General features: G+C 55.8%; 1 protein-coding gene across 7 annotated transcripts in view; it reads left to right on the forward strand.

The window, feature by feature from the left end:
• Window positions 1–17,866, forward strand: part of IL4I1 (interleukin 4 induced 1) — a 40,981-nt gene extending 23,115 nt beyond the window's left edge. The window contains exons 1-9 of one of the 7 annotated variants that reach the window (XM_055238419.2): window positions 2,408–2,543; window positions 5,570–5,752; window positions 11,091–11,125; window positions 11,220–11,458; window positions 12,094–12,206; window positions 12,806–13,007; window positions 16,045–16,113; window positions 16,411–16,547; window positions 16,920–17,866. In XM_055238419.2, the coding sequence (XP_055094394.1) occupies window positions 5,748–5,752; window positions 11,091–11,125; window positions 11,220–11,458; window positions 12,094–12,206; window positions 12,806–13,007; window positions 16,045–16,113; window positions 16,411–16,547; window positions 16,920–17,850 (1,731 nt within the window). In that variant the 5' untranslated portion in view covers window positions 2,408–2,543; window positions 5,570–5,747 and the 3' untranslated portion in view covers window positions 17,851–17,866. Of the gene's footprint in view, window positions 1–2,407; window positions 2,544–5,569; window positions 5,753–10,156; window positions 10,436–10,486; window positions 10,903–11,090; window positions 11,126–11,219; window positions 11,459–12,093; window positions 12,207–12,805; window positions 13,008–16,044; window positions 16,114–16,410; window positions 16,548–16,919 lie in introns of those variants that run through there. The other 6 variants (XM_063614960.1, XM_063614961.1, XM_063614963.1 and 3 more) reach the window with 6 other exon arrangements.
• Window positions 17,867–18,281: the final 415 nt, after the last annotated feature.

The raw sequence follows: 18,281 nt of genomic DNA on the forward strand, positions 1-18,281 counted from the left end.
GTCAGGGATTCAGGACCAGCCTGGGCAACATGGTGAAACCCCGTCTCTTCAAAAAGTACAAAAAAGTTGGTTGTGCGTGGTGGTACGCGCCTGTGGTCCCAGCTACCTGGGAGGCTGAGGTGGAAGGATCATTTAAGCCCAGGCCTTTGAGGCTGCAGTGAGCCATGATCACGCCACTGCACTCCAGCCTGGGTGACAGAGTGAGACTGTCTCAAAAAGTATATACATGTTAAGTCATCTAGCACCATCCCTAAGGCACTATTCCAGTGGCTGCAGATGTCATGGGCAGCATTCCTTCCTGTCACCTGGGGCTAAAGACACGGACCCAGTGCTCTTCCTCCGCCCTCCAGCCTCTCTGTGGACTGGAATGGTCCTAAGCACTCAAATCTCCTGGGCTGTGGGGAGCATATCCCTTCGGCCTCCTTCAGCCTGTTCCATCTCAATCTGTGGGCCACACTTGGGAGATTCATGGCCCAGGTTCCAAAAGTCTCCCGAAGTCATGAACATGAGTCATTATTTCCTTGGACCAGCTGGGTGCGGTGGTTCACACCTGTAATCCCAGCACTTTGGGAGGCCAAGGCTGGCGGAACACCTGAGGTCAGGAGTTCGAGACCAGCCTGGCCAACATGGAGAAACCCCATTTCTACTAAAAATAGAAACATTAGCTGGTGGCTAGTTAGGTGGCAGGCGCCTGTAATCCCAGCTACTCGGGAGGCTGTGGCAGGAGAATCGCTTGAACCCAGGAAGGTGGAGGTTGCAGTGGGCCAAGATCATGCCATTGCACTCCAGCCTAGGCAACAAAAGCGAAACTCTGTCTCAAATAAATAAAATTTCCTTGGACCATCTTGGGCTCTGGAGGACAAGAGTTGTGTCTCAGTAGAAACCATGGGTGTGTGTGGTGGGAGTGGTAAACCAGAGGAAGAACCCACAACCCAGCTACTTCTCTCTGAAAGCTGTCACCTACAGCAGGGACCTTTTTCTGCAGTTCATAGGCCTTGACTCATATCGTCCCCTCTGCCGGTAGGGAGGCCTTGAGTCCCCTTAGGAGGTAGGAAGTAGTTCGCATTTTACCTGCATTTGTGCGTTCAGCATCCATTTTTAGAGCTGATCCTGATCTGGTGCTGGAGGTACCAAAAAATGCCCACAAGGAGGTCGTTGGCAGGGGCCACACAATCATGATGAGAAAATTCGAGCATATATTTCCAAAGTGTACATGTATATTTTTCCTATTATTTTGCATATTATTTTCTATTTTGTATATTAAACATTAGCAAAGCTTAATTGCTTTTTTTTTTTTTTTTTTTTTTTTTTTTTTTTTTTTGAGACGGAGTCTCGCTCTGTCACCCAGGTTGGTGTGCAGTGGCGCGATCTCGGCTCACTGCAAGCTCCGCCTCCCGGGTTCACGCCATTCTCCTGCCTCAGCCTCTCCGAGTAGCTGGGACTACAGGCGCCCGCCACCACGCCCGGCTAATTTTTTTTTGTATTTTTAGTAGAGACGGAGTTTCACCGTGGTCTCGATCTCCTGACCTCGTGATCCGCCCGTCTCGGCCTCCCAAAGTGCTGGGATTACAAGCGTGAGCCACCGCGCCCGGCCTAATTGCTTTCTTATAGTTACATTTTTAAAGTAACAAATTCCAGCTTTGGGAGGCCGAGGCGGGTGGATCACCTGAGGTCAGGAGTTTGAGACCAGCCTGGCCAACATGGTGAAACCCCGTCTCTTCTAAAAATACAAAAATTACGGGCTGGGCACGGTGGCTCACGCCTGTAATCCCAGCCCTTTGGGAGGCCAAGGTGGGCTGATCACGAGGTTAGGAGATCGAGACCATCCTGGCTAACACGGTGAAGCCCTGTCTCTACCAAAAATACAAAAAAAGTGGGCGTGGTGGCGGGCACCTGTAGTCCCAGCTACTCGAGAGACCAAGGCAGGAGAATGGCATGAACCCGGGAGGCGGAGCTTGCAGTGAGCAGAGATCAAGCCACTGCACTCCAGCCTGGGCAAAAGAGCGACTGTCTCAAATAAGTAAATAAATAATACAAAAATCAGCCAGGCGTGGTGGTGGGTGCCTGTGATCCCAGGTACTCAGGAGAATCACGAACGTGGGAGGCGGAGGTTGCAGTGAGCCGAGATGGCGCCACTGCACTCCAGCCTGGGCAACAAAGTTAGACTCCATCTCAAAAAAAAAAAAAATTTAAGTTCTACATTTTCTTCCCATACCCCAAGGATCTTGAGCACCCCACTCTGAATAACAGAAATGATTCCATTAAATCAGGAGGCTCTGTGCCCCAAAGCCATGTGGGAAATGGTCCCAACAGGCCTCCTGGGGGAGTCTAGGAGGGATCCCAAGACCGCAGCAGCATCAGCAACCGACTGGGCGCCACCGTGGTGATGGCTCCGTTGTAATTTCAGTTTCCCTCTCCAGGAAGAAAATACACAGATGTGCTTCCTTGCCAGTCCCGACAAATGGCCTTTCCTTAAGTTCCTCATTAATTAATGTGAAGACAACACATTTGGTGACTAAATTTGGAATCAGAGGCTTTTAAAGGTGAATCAGCTCTTACTGCTTTGCTTTTCCCTGTTTAGGGATAAGAGTGGCAAATTGGGGCTGGGTGTGGTGGCTCACACCTGTAATCCCGGCATTTCGGGGAGGCCAAGGGGAGTAGATTACTTGGGGTCTGGAGTTTGAGACCAGCCTGGGCAACATGGCGAAACCTCGTCTCTACAAAAATACAAAAATTAGCCTGGCGTGGTGGCTCCTGCCTGTAGTTTCAGATACTTGGAGGCTGAGGTGGGAGGATCACATGAACCTGGGAGGCAGAGGTTGCAGTGAGCTGAGATCGTACCACTGCACTCCAGCCTGGGTAACAAAAGTGAGACTCTGTCTCAAAAAAAAAAAAAAAAAAACCCAGCACATATAATAGTATAATATGTAGTCAAACCATGAGGGAATGATGACTTTTTATTCTTATTTAGTAAAAACTAATCAATACAATTTTTTTTTTTTTTTTTTGAGACGGAGTCTCGCTCTGTAGCCCAGGCTGGAGTGCAGTGGCGCAATCTCGGCTCACTGCAAGCTCCGCCTCCCAGGTTCACGCCATTCTCCTGCCTCAGCCTCCCGAGTAGCTGGGACTACAGGCGCCCACCACCACGCCCAGCTAATTTTTCTGTATTTTTAGTAGAGACGGGGTTTCACTGTGTTAGCCAGGATGGTCTCGATCTCCTGACCTCGTGATCCTCCCGCCTCGGCCTCCCAAAGTGCTGGGATTACAGGCGTGAGCGACCGCGCCCGGCTACAGTTTATTTTTTAATAATGAATGGCTTGCAAAGCAAAACCCGAAGGCTGGGCGTGGTGGCTCACGTCTGTAATCCCAGCACTTTGGGAGGCCGAGGCAGGTGGATCACGAGGTCAGGAGATCGAGACCATCCTGGCTAACACGGTGAAACCCCGTCTCTACTAAAAATACAAAAAAAAAATTAGCTGGGCGTGGTGGCGGGCGCCTGTAGTCCCAGCTACTCGGGAGGCTGAGGCAGGAGAATGGCGTCAACCTGGGAGGCGGAGCTTGCAGTGAGCCAAGATTGTGCCACTGCACTCCAGCCTGGGTGACAGAGCGAGACTCCATCTCAAAAAAAAAAAAAAAAAGCAAAACCCAAAACTCCTGAAAATGTAAATCAGCTCTTATGACCTGGTATGACTCAGCTTCAGCACACCACTGCTCCCAAGTTTTCAGTAAACCCCAAAAATGTCAGGGTGCTTTAAAAATCTGCCCTCAGACTCAGGGCAGCGGCTCTCCACAGAACCTCCCAGGGAGCAAAGCCCTCACGCTCGGAAGCGAGGTCTGCTTCTTGTGCAGCAGTCAGCCCCTCAGCCAGGTTTCGGTGACCCCAGCTGTTCCCCTGCCTGTCCCACAGGTCCACACCCTTGGCTTCTGCACACCAGGGCCCTGGTGACTCCAAACACAGTGACCCACATGGGCGCCCTTGTCCCGTCTACCCTCCAGACACCATCAGGTTGAACCCTCACAAACGCCAAAGGTTTCCCGAGGCAAGAAGGAGACCGGGTGCGCTGCCTTGTTGGGGACTAACCTGGTGCCCTGGGGTCACATCAGATACCCTAGTTCCCTTGAATCCACAGAACTGAAAGTGACACTTACTGACCAAGACAATGTCACTCAAATGCAATATGGACTCTGATTTGCATCTTGACAAACCAACCGTTTTTTTTTTGTTGTTGTTGTTTTGTTTGTTTGTTTCTTTTTTCAGAGAGTCCTGCTCTGTTGCCCAGGCTGGCGTGCAGTGGCGTGATCTCAGCTCACTGCAATCTCCGCCTCCCGGGTTCAAGCGATTCTCCTGCCTCAGCCTCCTGAGTAGCTGGGATTACAGAGGTGCCTGCTACCACACCCGGCTAATTTTTGTATTTTTAGTAGAAATGGGGTTTCACCATGTTGCCCAGGCTGGTCTTGAGCTCCTGACCTCAGGTGATCCGCCCACCTCAGCCTCCCAAAGGGCTGGGATTACAGGCGTCAGCCACCATGCCCGGCCTAAACCAACTGTTGTTGTTGTTGTTGTTTTATGATGAGCTATTCCAGGAAACGTGAACATTGATTTAATGATATTAAGAAGTGGCTGCCATCCAGAGCTTGCGGTGAGCCGAGATTGCACCACTGCACTCCAGCCTGGGCGACTGAGCAAGATTCCATCTCAAAAAAAAAAAAGAAAAGGAAAAAAAAGAAATGGCCTGTAGTCCCAGCTACAAGGGAGGCTGAGGCAGGAGAATGGCGTGAACCCCGGGGGGCGGAGCCTGCAGTGAGCCGAGATTGCACCACTGCACTCCAGCCTGGGCGACTGAGCAAGATTCCATCTCAAAAAAAAAAAAGAAAAGGAAAAAAAAGAAATGGCCTGTAGTCCCAGCTACAAGGGAGGCTGAGGCAGGAGAATGGCGTGAACCCCGGGGGGCGGAGCCTGCAGTGAGCCGAGATTGCGCCACTGCACTCCAGCCTGGGTGAAAGAGCGAGACTCCGTCTCAAAAAAAAAAAGAAATGGCTACCATCTTAAAATATGATAGTGATGTAGTTTTTAAAAAGCAAAACGTAGTCAGGTGCAGTGGCTCAGCCTTGTAATCCCAGCACTTTGGGAGGCCAAGACAGGAGGGATCACCCGAGGTCAGGAGTTCGAGACCAACCCAGCCAACATGGTGAAACCCTGTCTCTACTAAAAATACAAAAATTAGCTGGGCGTGGTGGCCTGTACCTGTAATCCCAGCTCCTCGGGAGGCTGAGGCAGGAGAACCGCTTGAACCCAGGAGGTGGAGGTTGCAGTGAGCTGAGATTGTGCCACTGCACTCCAGCCTGGGTGACAGAACGAGACTCGGTCTCAAAAAAATAAGAAGACAATATGATATCTGGGATTTGCTCTAAAATAAATCCAGTGAGGGGAGGGAGAGGATGTGAGTGAAACAAGGGCTGTGTGAAGCCATGAATTCACCTGGGTTCATCCCCTGCTCACTCTGGTGTTAGATGTTTGAAAGTTTCCATAATAAAACACTTCTGAGAAAGGGGGACCTGCCTTTCACAGCCTCCCAACTGCTCTCACCCCAACATCAGGAACTTGGCATCTCTGATCTAACAAGGGCACCACTAACAAGGACAAAGCCACCATCATTCACCTTGATTCTGCACACGCCCAACGATGACTTCTGTCCTGGGCTAACCAGAAAGGCCATGGGTGCTGAGAGAGCTCCCCAGAGGCAGCCATGCAGTGAGTGCCCCCACCCGGGGCCCTGGGATGTTCTGGAAACAGGAAGGAGGGTTCCATGGGAAGGGGGCCCCTGTCCTGGGGTCAGGCCAAAGATCGGGGGACTCACTAATTCTGTCCTCCGATCCCTGAGTCCCTTCCCCAATCTGGGACTGGACCCCCTGACTCCCACCCACCGAAGCCTTGGTGAAAGTTTTGTGTTTTGTTTTGTTTTGTTTTGTTTTTGAGACAGAGTCTCGCTCTGTCACCCAGGCTGGAGTGCAGTGGCACGGTCTCAGCTCACCGCAACCTCCGCCTCCCGGGCTCAAGCAATTCTCCTGCCTCAGGCTCCTGAGTAGCTAGGATTATGGATGCCCGCCACCACACCCGGCTAATTTTTTTGTATTTTTAGTACAGACGGGGTTTCACCATGTTGGCCATGCTGGTCTCGAACTCCTGATCTCATGATCTGCCCGCCCACCTCAGCCTCCCAAAGTGCTGTGATTACAGGCATGAGCCACCGCGCCCGGCCAGTCAGTTTTAATACTGACCACTTAGGGTCTTTGGACAGACTCAGAGAAGAGAATGCGTATATACATAAGGCAGGGGCCCGGTCCCCAGCACATCTGTGGAGCCCTCATCAGCATCAGCTGCCCTGATGGGCCACGAGGCCCCCAGTGGGGCCAGGGCCAGGTGTCTGGCTGCTGTATAGACATGACCTAAACCTCATCGAAACCATCATTGTGGTTCTAGAAGTCAACAAAATAAGGTAGGATTTGCCCCACCAAAGACCATTATCTGGGAGGATTAACCTTGTTTTCCAGAAACTCCATCAAAAAACCAGAATATCCCCAAACCAGCTGAAGTCAACAGATACTTGACTAGGCCTTTCCTCCCCTCTGCTCCCTCCACCTGCCCCTCCCCTCCCTCCTGTCTCCCACTCACCTATCCAAACCACTTTTCCCTAATTCCACCCTCATCCCTAAACCTAATTTAACCTGAACACCAATCTCCTTAGTATTATCAGAAATGATTCTGGAGACTGGGCATGGTGGCTCACACTTGTAATCCCAGCACTTTGGGACCCCCAGGTGGGCGGATCACCTGAGGTCAGGACTTTGAGACCAGCCTGTCCAACATAGAGAAACCCCGTCTCCACTAAAAATACAAAAATTAGCTGGGCGTGGTGGTGCACGCGCCTGTTATCCCAGCTACTCGGAAGGCTGAGGCAGGAGAATCACTTGAACCCAGGAGGCGGAGGTTGCAGTGAGCTGAGATCGCACCACTGTACTCCAGCCTGGGCGACAGAGCATTCTGGAAAGGCATCAGTCCTGAGCAAGCTGACTTGCGCCCTCTGCTCTTCACTTGGGGCACCTGGCCTGTCTGATGTATTGCTTGAAACTAACATTAATTGGGTTTTTTTTCTTTAATTACAAAAGTAATACATGCTGAATGAAGATGATGTGAAATGCACAAAAAAGCTCAAAGGGGCCGGGCACAGTGGCTCATGCTTGTAATCCCAGCACTCTGGGAGGCCAAGGCAGGTAGATCACCTGAGCCCAGGAGTTTGAGACCGACCTGGGCAACATAGCGAGGCCCCGTCTCTACGAAAAAGTACAAAAATTAGCTGTGCATGGTGGTGTGCACCTGTGGTCCCAGCTACTCGAGAGACTGAGGCTGGAGGATCGCTTAAGCCCAGGAGTTCAAGACCAGCCTGGGCAGCATAACAAAATCCCATCTCTACAAACAGCACAGAAATTAGCCAGATGTGGCTGGGCGTGGTGGCTCACGCCTGTAATCCCAGCACTTTGGGAGGCCGAGGCGGGCGGATCACAAAGTCAGGAGATTGAGACCATCCTGGCTAACACTGTGAAATCCGGTCTCTACTAAAAATACAAAAATTAGCCGGGCGTGGTGGCAGGCACCTGTAGTCCCAGCTACTCTGGAGGCTGAGGCGGGAGAATGGCGTGAACCCAGGAGGCGGAGCTTGCAGTGAGCAGAGATCGCGCCACTGCACTCCAGCCTGGGCAACAGAGTGAGACTCCGTCTCAAAAAAAAAAAAAAAAAAAGAGCCAGGTGTGGTGGTGCACTCCTGTAGTCCCAGCTACTAGGGAGGCTGAGGTGGGAGGATTGCTTGAGCCCAGGAGGTTGAGGCTGCAGTGAGCCGTGATTGTGCCACTGTGCTCTAGCTTGAGTGACAGAGCAAGACCCCATCTCTCAAAAAAAAAAAAAACAACAACAACAACAACAACCCAGAAGTCCACCAAAGTGAGCTGCACATATGATATGCCCCGGGGCCAGAGGAGCTTTGTGCAACAACCCTGTGTGATAAGGACAAGGGGATTGGTGCAGGGCCCCACCCACTCTGGGGACCCAAAAACTCCTGGGACGTGCCTTGGGAGCCAGTTGGGTGTGGGCCTCCACCCCTTTCCATGGTGGTTTCCACTGTTATGCGGCTGTAGGATTGAACAAACTGCTGGGCAGGGGCCGGGGACCTGGGGCCCACCTGACCTGGTAGGAATGCCAGCACTGCCATTCCCCACTGTGGGACCCAGGCCGAGGCACTGGCAAATAAGGCCCCAATCCCGCCGCGTTCATACTTGACATGTCACTGTGAATGAAGCTTTGAGACCTAGGCCAAGCCTTTTCCCCTCTCTGTGCCCCAGGGTCCTCCTGTCCCACCCTCTCACCATCTCCAAGCCTCAGTTTCCTCAACTATCAAATGCAGGCATTGTTGTTGGTTTTTTGTTTGTTTGTTTGTTTATTTGTTTTTGAGACGGAGTCTCACTCTGTCCCCCAGGCTGGAGTGAGCGGTGCAATCTCGGCTCCCTGCAACCTCCGCCTCCCGGGTTCAAGCGATTCTCCTGCCTCAGTGTCCCGTGTAGCTGGGATTACAGGTGTGCACCACCACGCCTGGCTAATTTTTTATATTTTTGGTAGAGACAGGGTTTTATCATTTTGGCCAGGCTGGTCTTGAACTCCTGACCTCAAGTGATCCGCCTGCCTCAGCCTCCCAAAGTGCTGGGATTACAGGCGTAAGCCACTGTGCCTGGCCTCAAATGCAAGCATTGTGAGGGTTACGATGGGTGCAAAGCCCTGAGCACCAGGCGGCCTCCAAGGCAGGTGATCGCCATGGGAACATTTTTGTTACTATTTTTTTCTTTTTTTTCTTTTTTAGAGAAAGGGTTTCGCCGTCTTGGCCAGGCTGGTCTTGAGCCCCTGGGCTCAAGCAATCCTCCCACCTTGGCCTCCCAAAGTGCTAGGATTACAGCAGTGAGCCACCGCACCCAGGCCTTGTTACTATTTTTTATTTATTTAATTATTTTTTGAGATGGAGTCTTACTCTGTCACGCAGGCTAGAGTGCAGTGGCACGATCTCAGCTCACTGCAACCTCCACCTCCTGGGTTCAAGCAATTCTCCTGTCCCAGCCTCCTGAGTAGTTGGGACTACAGGTGTATGCCACTACACCTGGCTAATTTTTATATTTTTAGTAGAGACGAGGTTTTGCCATGTTGGCTAGGCTGGTCTTGAACTCCTGACATCAGGTGATCCACCTGCCTCGACCTCCCAAAGTGCTGGGATTACAGGCGTGAGCCACCCCCGGCCCTCGTCACTATTTTTGCTGACCCAAGCTCTTTCAGTCCCTGCACTGTCCAGCTCTTTGATCATTTCCCTTTGCCACGGCCTCCCCGCCCCTGCATCATGTGCCTTCTTACTCACATTCACCCCCCAGCCCCTCCTGGCCACAAACTGCATCGCTCTTTGATTTACCGCTGGAGTTTCCCATCTTCCTTCTTGGTAACGCCCCCCAACCCCCACCCGACCCTTGAAACAGAGAATCTGCCTCCCTCTGGTTTTTCTCCTCACCGAACCCCTGGCTCCCTCTCCCCCACCCCAAGGAAAGTCCCTGCTATTTTCTCTCCACCCCCACCCGCTTCAAGGTCCCGCTCTACTCCCTGCCCTGAGCACTGAGGTGGTTCTCAAAGCAGGGATGGGTGAAGCCTGGGTGCTTCCCTCTGCCGGGATTGACTCACTTGGTCCTAAAACACTGTGACGTCCCCATTTGACAGCTGTAGACGGGAGCCACAGAGGGGAGGGCGGGCTCAGAGCCCACGTCCTGACCCTGGGACCAAGGCTGCCAGCTCCACTGCTACACCCATTTGACGGAGGGGGAGACTGAGGCTCTGGGTGGCAAGTGGAGAGGGAAGTGGAACCATGGGGGGCCCTGCCGGACACGGCGACACCTGACGGACAGGGACCTGGAGGGGAAAATGGGCCTGGCCCAGGGACTCGTAGCCCCTCTGTCTCCATGCTGTGGGAATCAAGGAGGCGGAGAGAGCACAGGGGAGGATAGAAACAAGAGGCCCGGTGATCAGGGACGGGGGCAAGCCGAAGGGGATTCCCTGTTGTTGGCACGGTTACCTGAGCATCTATTTCTGGCCTCCAAACCACCCCAGAACTATCTGGGGCAAAAGGAAGTGAATAGACTGATTAACTTCCTCCAACCCCCTTTCTCCAACCTCAACTAGACTCCGAGCATTTGATCAGAGCAGCTCCAGGAAACCAGTTTCATTTCCCTCGGCCAGTTTCCCAAAAGGAGGGGTGGGCGGGGCTCTGCCAGTTTAAGCGGAGAGAAAGGGCCACAGCAGAGACAGTGGAGGGCGGTGGAGAGGACCACGCTGTCTTGCTGTCACCAAGAGCTGGAGGTAGTGACATGGCCAGTGGTGGGGGGACAGAGAGACAGAACTCACAGAAATAGGGACTGAGAAGCAGTCAGGAGCGGGGGAGATGAGAAAGAGGGAAAAGAGGCTGGGTGCGAGGGCTCACGCCTGCAATCCCAGCACTTTGGGGGGCCGAGGCCGGTGGATCACCTGAGGTCAGGAGTTCAAGACCAGCCTGGCCAACATGGCGAAACCCCATCTCTACTAAAAGTACAAAAATTAGCCAGGTTTGGTTATGGGTATCTATAATCCCAGTTACTTGGGAGGATGAAGTGGGAGGATTGCTTGAACCTGGGAGGCGGAGGTTGCAGTGAGCCAAGATCATACCACTGCACTCCAGCCTGGATGGCAGAGAAAGACTGTTAAAAAAAAAAGAAAAGAAAAGAAAAGAAAGAGGGAAAAGAAGAGAAAGAGACAGGAACCCGAGAGAGCTGTGGCAGAGGTGGAGACTGGTGAGGAGGGAGGTGGGGACGGTCCAGGGGACTCTGAAGGAATGGGGTTGGGGGACACAGGTCCAGAGAGGAGGACAGTGATTGGGGGAGGGCTGGCTCGAGCAGCTGGGCAGCGCATGGGAGACAGAGTCAGGCTACAGTGGTCACAGGCCTCAATCACAATAGCCCTCGCTTCTTCTCCACCCCAGACGCCATCTCCCACCGAGAGTCATGGCCCCGTTGGGTGAGTAAGCAGGGGAGGGGGCTCTGGGACAAGTGAGTAGAACCCCTCTCCCCCAACCTGCCACCACCCGTTGACCCTGTCCTCCTCCTCCCAGCCCTGCGTCTCCTCGTCCTCGTCCCCATCCTCCTCAGCCTGGCGGCCTCCCGGGACTGGAAGGCTGAACGCAGCCAGGACCCCTTCGAGAAATGCATGCAGGATCCTGACTATGAGCAGCTGCTCAAGGTGGTGACCTGGGGGCTCAATCGGACCCTGAAGCCCCAGAGGGTGATTGTGGTTGGCGCTGGTGTGGCCGGGCTGGTGGCTGCCAAGGTGCTCAGCAATGCCGGACACAAGGTGGGAAGCACTGCTTGCAGTCTACCTGGAGTCCCTTGTGCTGCAGGCTGGAGTCCCTGGGCAGAGGGACCCGGCCCCATTCCTACTTGAGGGGGTGGGGGTGGGGATGTGGAGGGAGAGGCTATCTTTCCCCATGGTCTGGGGGTGAGGCCCAAGCCCCCTGCTGTCACATGTCTGCACTGAGAGGCCCTAGACTTTCCTGTCCCACGTTTTTCATCCCAGAGGGAAGTCTCACTGGCTCAAAGCTCCTCTGTCCTGGGGTGGGGCGCCTGTTGGTGGAGATGGAAACTCTACCAAGGGGATGTGTGCCCTGAGGTCTAACCACTGACCTACTCACTGAAATCTGAGAATGAGAATGGGCCAGTCCAGGGGCTTCTACGCATATGGGTCATTTCCCAACTCCCTGAGCTGGGAAGTCCCTTTGCAGTCTAGCCGGTGGCCTTCCTGCTGCACTCTGGAACTGCTCACTCAGTTCTGTTCCCCCACCTCTCATACAGAAGGGGACCCTCTCCTAGTCTAGATCTGTGCCACTGTGGGGATAGAAGAAGGCAGGGGGCTGGCACGGGGTGGTAGAGGGCAGGGAATGGTCAGTGGGTGGAGCTGAAGTGCCCTCCTCGCCCCACGGACTCCCTCAGGTCACCATCCTGGAGGCAGATAACAGGATCGGGGGCCGCATCTTCACCTACCGGGACCAGAACACGGGCTGGATTGGGGAGCTGGGAGCCATGCGCATGCCCAGCTCTCACAGGTGACCTGGCAACCCACCCACCTGTGTACCTAGACTCAACCAGCCCCCCAGCTCCATGCCCACACCAGAGTAGGCCCGAACTTCAACTCTGACTCCCAAACCCAGCCTCCAACCCCATCCTTTGCCTAATCCTCGTCTCAGTCTTGCCTCCAGCGCCAGCCCTGGGCCTCTGGCAACGCTCGGACCACCTGGTCCAACCAGACCCCCAGCTGGCCCTGCCTGGCACAAAAGCCAGCTCCTCTGCTGGCCCCTGCAGGCCTGCAGCTCCACCATCCCCACACCCTCAGGCACTCCAGCTCCAGGCCCCTTCTTCATCTCAAACCCCCATCCAACCCAAACTCTGTCCCCCTTCCCAATTCTAATCTGGGCTCTATTCCCACTCTTAACCCAATCCTAATCCTGGTACTGCCCTAAGGCCTTCAACCTTGTCCCCATTTCATTCCCATCCCCCAGCATTGATTACCCTAAATCTAGCCCCACCCCCAGCCTCATGCTGGTCCCCAGCTACTCTCCCCTCCCACCCCCCTTCTCCAAGTCCCACTAGGGACCAGGCCACCCCCACTGGAGCCCGGCCCTCACTCGCCCACTCCCTTGATCAGGATCCTTCACAAGCTCTGCCAGGGCCTGGGGCTCAACCTGACCCAGTTCACCCAGTACGACAAGAACACGTGGACGTTGGTGCATGAAGTGAAGCTGCGCAACTACGTGGTGGAGAAGGTGCCCGAGAAGCTGGGCTATGCCCTGCGCCCCCAGGAAAAGGGCCACTCGCCCGAAGACATCTACCAGATGGCTCTCAACCAGGTGGGTACCGCCTGCATCCTCCTCCTGCCCTGACTTCTCTGTCCTCCTCCTAAGCTCGCCCCGGCCGGGCTTTTCTTCTCTCTGTCATCCCTTCGGCCCCCTCCATGGGGTGGGGCGCCTGTTGATGGAGATGGAAACTCTACCAAGGGGATGTGTGCCCTGAGGTCTAACCACTGATCTACTCACTGAAATCCGAGAATGAGAATGGGCCAGCCCAGGGGCTTCTACGCATATGGGTCATCTCCCAACTCCCTTCTTTTTTTTTTTTTTTTTTTTGAGACAGAGTCTTACTCTGTCACCCAGGCTGGAGTGCAGTGGTGCCATTTCAGCTCACTGCAACCTCCGCCTCCCAGGTTCAAGCAATTCTCTGCCTCAGCCTCCCGAGTAGCTGGGATTACAGGCAGCCACAGCCACGCCCAGCTAATTTTTGTATTTTTAATAGAGACGGGGTTTCACTGTCTTGGCCAGGCTGATCTTGATCTCCTGACCTTGTGATCTACCTGCCTCGGCCTCCCAAAGTGCTGGGATTACAGGCATGAGCCACTGTCCCCGGACCCAACTCCCTTCTTTAGCTTCCGCATAAACACTGCTGACCCCAAATCTGCATCAGCTTTTGGCCTCTTCCCCTTTCACCCATACACTGTCCTGGATAACCTCCCTAGTCTCCACCTCTGGCTTAAACATAGATCCATGGGCTGATGGAGACATCTGCCTCCCGAGACCCTGATCTGTGTCCCTCCCCAGGACCCTCTAGCTCCACTGGGCTCAACCTGTTCCTCCTCCCCGTGCCTCCATCTCACGATGGCCCCACCATCCCGCAGTCACGGGCAGACCCCCAGGAGCCATGCTCCTCCTGACCTCCTCCTCGCCCACCTCCCCCACCATCAGTGCCCACCCCTGCCCCCTGACGCTTGTGCCCTGCTCCCCTCTGCCCACCCCAGCTCAGGCCTCCTCCTGTGCCCTGGACCCTCCCCCAGCCTCCTCTCGAGCTGCCCAGGCTCCAGTCTCCCCAACCTGGTACCAGAAACGTCTTCCCACACACCCAGAGTGATGCTGCTCACAGCCCCTAGTGGCTCCCCACTGCCTCCAGGACAAAGTCTGATCTTTTCAGGCTCAGCTTTGAGCCCTGACTGGCCTTCCCTTCTGCACCCCTCCAGCCTCATGCTCTTTTCTCCTCTAAGGAATTTTTGTCCTCATGGTGGTCCACATGCCCCCAGCTCTGTGTTCCTCACACTCACTATACCTGTGTATTGCCCTCCCTTGCCCAGAATGCCTTTCCCTTCCCCACACAGGAACTCCTGCTCAGCCCTCAAGAGCCAGCTCGAGGCCGGGCGCGGTGGCTCACGCCTGTAATCCCAGCACTTTGGGAGGCCGAGGCGGGCGGATCACGAGGTCAGGAGATCGAGACCATCCTGGCTAACACAGTGAAACCCCATCTCTACTAAAAATACAAAAAAAAAATTAGTCGGGAGAGGTGGTGGGCGCCTGTAGTCCCTGCTACTCGGGAGGCTGAGGCAGGAGAATGGTGTGAACCCCGGGGGGCGGAGCCTGCAGTGAGCCGAGATCGCGTCACTGCACTCCAGCCTGGGCGACAGCGAGACTCTGTCTCAAAAAAAAGAAAAAATAATAAAGAACCAGCTCCAATGTCCCCTCCTCCAAGAAGCCTTTCCTGGTACCTTTAGGGAGGAACTGGCCACACCCAACATCCCCTCCCCACCCAGGTCAGAGCCCACTTGGTCAGAGCCCACTTGCCCATCTCCCCTTCTAGACCAGGATGGGGGCCACGTCCAGGTCATTTCTATGCCTTGACACTGACTGGTTTAGGAGGCTGGGAGATGTGAGATGCATGAGTGAGTGAAGGGGCACCGCCTTCCCTCTGAGGTCCTGGCCAGAAGGGGGAAGCCAGGTGGACCAAGAAGAAGCCTGAAATTAGACGGGGGCAGCAAGGCTTCTGGGAGGGGGTGAGATTTGAACAAAGTACTGAACACACTCGTGTGCCACGCAAAGACAGGCAGAGAAAAAATAGGTGCCGGATGTGTAGGTGGGAGAGCCCTGAGGGCAGGTGGTCTGGGCACTGTACACTGTTCACAGAACCAGAGCTGCCATAAAAGACATGGACTGAGGCCAGACGCAGTGGCTCACGCCTTTCATCCCAGCACTTTGGGAGGCTGAGGCGGGCAGATCACTTGAGGTCAGGAGTTCGAGACCAGCCTGGCCAACATGATGAAACCCTGTCTCTACTAAAAATGCAAAAATGAGCCAGGTGTGGTGGCGGGCGCCTGTAATCCCAGCTACTTGGGAGGCTGAGGTGGGAGAATCACTTGACCTGGGAGGCAGAGGTTTCAGTGAGCTGAGATGGCGCCACTGCACTCCAGCCTGGGCAACAGAGTGACACTCCATCTCAAAAAAAAAAAAAAAAGAAAAAAAAAAAGACATTGAGGGGCTAGCAGGGGCCTTGAACATGAGGCTGAGGGGCACGAACTCTGTGGCTCCAGGCACTGGGGAGCCACAGGAGGGCTGTGGGCAGGGGACAGATGGTAGGTAAACTTCTCAGCCATCATGCCCTGTCAGCGCTGACCAATGGCACAGGGGACCAGCTTCTGTCCGTGGCCACAGTGATTCAGGCAACAAATAATCACTGAGCCCCAGGGAGGACACAGCACGGCCTGGGACCCTCTCCCAATCTCCTCTCCAGCTGCCCACATTCCTGCCTCCATGGAGCTCACAGTCTGGCTGGCTGGCTGAGAAATAGGCAAAATAACACCCAACCGGGATGAGCTGTGACCAGCTGGGCCAGCCGAATGAGGGGGGATGAGGTGGCGTTAACAGTTTGGGAAGATCGGAGGAGTAGTGGCATCTGAGTTGCCGTGGAGAGCAAGGCGGAGAGCACGGTGTGGGCAAAAGCCCAGGGGCTTGAGAGTGGTGAATGGCCAGCCGTGGGCAGAACCACCAGGAGAAGCGGGGTGTGGGCTCCAGGCCCGGCCTCCACCCTGGCTGCCCGGGCGGCTCAGCAACATGTCCGCTTTTTCCACAACAGGCCCTCAAAGACCTCAAGGCACTGGGCTGCAGAAAGGCGATGAAGAAGTTTGAAAGGCACACGCTCTTGGTAAGTGGGGCCCTTGGTTCTGCTGAGACGCAGGGCAAAGAGAGTGACCATGAGGCCTTCCCCAGAGAGTCAGAAGGCGGGTACCTGGGACCCTAGTCCTGCCACCGCCTTCCTGCCTGACCCGGGGGCTGGACACGCCCCCTCTCTGGACCTCCGTTTCCCTCATCTGTCAGAGAGCGGGGACCGGATCCTACGGTCCAAGGACATGTCATGGGACCAGGAGGCCCGGCTGCGGAGGGACTCTCTCGGGGGTGCAGCCTGCCTGGGCCCTGACCTCGGCCTGTGTCCAACCTGCAGGAATATCTCCTCGGGGAGGGGAACCTCAGCCGGCCGGCCGTGCAGCTTCTGGGAGACGTGATGTCCGAGGATGGCTTCTTCTATCTCAGCTTCGCCGAGGCCCTCCGGGCCCACAGCTGCCTCAGCGACAGACTCCAGTAAGAGGCGGGGTTGGCGGGCAGGGGAGGGGCGGGCGGGGGCCACTCAGGGAAAGTAGCAGGGAGTGGGAGGAGCCTCTGGGTCTGGGGACGGAGCTGTTGTGAAGGGCGTGGCCTAATAGATGGCGGCGGGGCTAAGCGTTCCCAGATAAAGGACACGGCCTAGGGGAGAAGTGGTGGGGTCCCTGGTGACACAATCCACTACTCCTGCGGCCTTCGGGATGTCAGGGACGGGCGGGGTCGTGAGAGGTGGATGACGGAGGAGCAGGCCGGTGCCCATAGGGGCCAGCTGCTGGGGTGGGTGGGGCCAGGCGGAAGGGCAGGGCCGCAGAGCCCAGGTCACGCCCCCACCCCGCTCCGCCCCGCCTGCAGGTACAGCCGCATCGTGGGTGGCTGGGACCTGCTGCCGCGCGCGCTGCTGAGCTCGCTGTCCGGGCTTGTGCTGTTGAACGCGCCCGTCGTGGCGATGACCCAGGGGCCGCACGATGTGCATGTGCAGATCGAGACCTCTCCCCCGGCGCGGAATCTGAAGGTGCTGAAGGCCGACGTGGTGCTGCTGACGGCGAGCGGACCGGCGGTGAAGCGCATCACCTTCTCGCCGCCGCTGCCCCGCCACATGCAGGAGGCGCTGCGGAGGCTGCACTATGTGCCGGCCACCAAGGTGTTCCTCAGCTTCCGCAGGCCCTTCTGGCGCGAGGAGCACATTGAAGGCGGCCACTCGAACACCGATCGCCCGTCGCGCATGATTTTCTACCCGCCGCCGCGCGAGGGCGCGCTGCTGCTGGCCTCGTACACGTGGTCGGACGCCGCGGCAGCGTTCGCCGGCTTGAGCCGGGAAGAGGCGTTGCGCTTGGCGCTCGACGACGTGGCAGCATTGCACGGGCCTGTCGTGCGCCAGCTCTGGGACGGCACCGGCGTCGTCAAGCGTTGGGCGGAGGACCCGCACAGCCAGGGTGGCTTCGTGGTACAGCCGCCGGCGCTCTGGCAAACCGAAAAGGATTACTGGACGGTCCCTTATGGCCGCATCTACTTTGCCGGCGAGCACACCGCCTACCCGCACGGCTGGGTGGAGACGGCGGTCAAGTCGGCGCTGCGCGCCGCCATCAAGATCAACAGCCGGAAGGGGCCTGCATCGGACACGGCCAGCCCCGAGGGGCACGCGTCCGACATGGAGGGGCAGGGGCATGTGCATGGGGTGGCCGGCAGCCCCTCGCATGACCTGGCAAAGGAAGAGGGCAGCTACCCACCAGTCCAAGGCCAGTTATCTCTCCAAAACACGACCCACACGAGGACCTCGCATTAAAGTATTTTCGGAAAAAGCCGTGTGGTCCAGCCTCCCCCGTGGCTCAGTTACTTCCCCAGTTTGCCTGCATCGGAACCACTAGCCCTGCAGTTAGCAGGTGCCACGCCCATCCTGGAGCCCCCAAGAATCTGCCCCTCACTTCTTCCTGGACAGTGGGGCTCCATAGGAGGGTGGGGGGGGGTGCGCACAGAGGGAACCGGAAGGACGCCCTGCACCACCAGGAAATGGCAATCACAGCGACCACCTCTGTCACGAGGCTGAAGCACAGATGGGCCCTAATGTAAGTAACAGAAAGCCCGGCTGACAGTGGCTGAACAGGAGGTGATTTTTCTCACAAGGAGCAGCTGGGAGGGCAGGCTCCCCAGAGTACATCTCTGCAGGCCCTCTCACCTTGGTTATGTCCGGGAAGTGTTCCCACCCAGCTACCAGGT

This window comes from Symphalangus syndactylus, chromosome 13 (assembly GCF_028878055.3).
Source record: "Symphalangus syndactylus isolate Jambi chromosome 13, NHGRI_mSymSyn1-v2.1_pri, whole genome shotgun sequence".
Lineage (NCBI taxonomy): Eukaryota > Metazoa > Chordata > Mammalia > Primates > Hylobatidae > Symphalangus > Symphalangus syndactylus.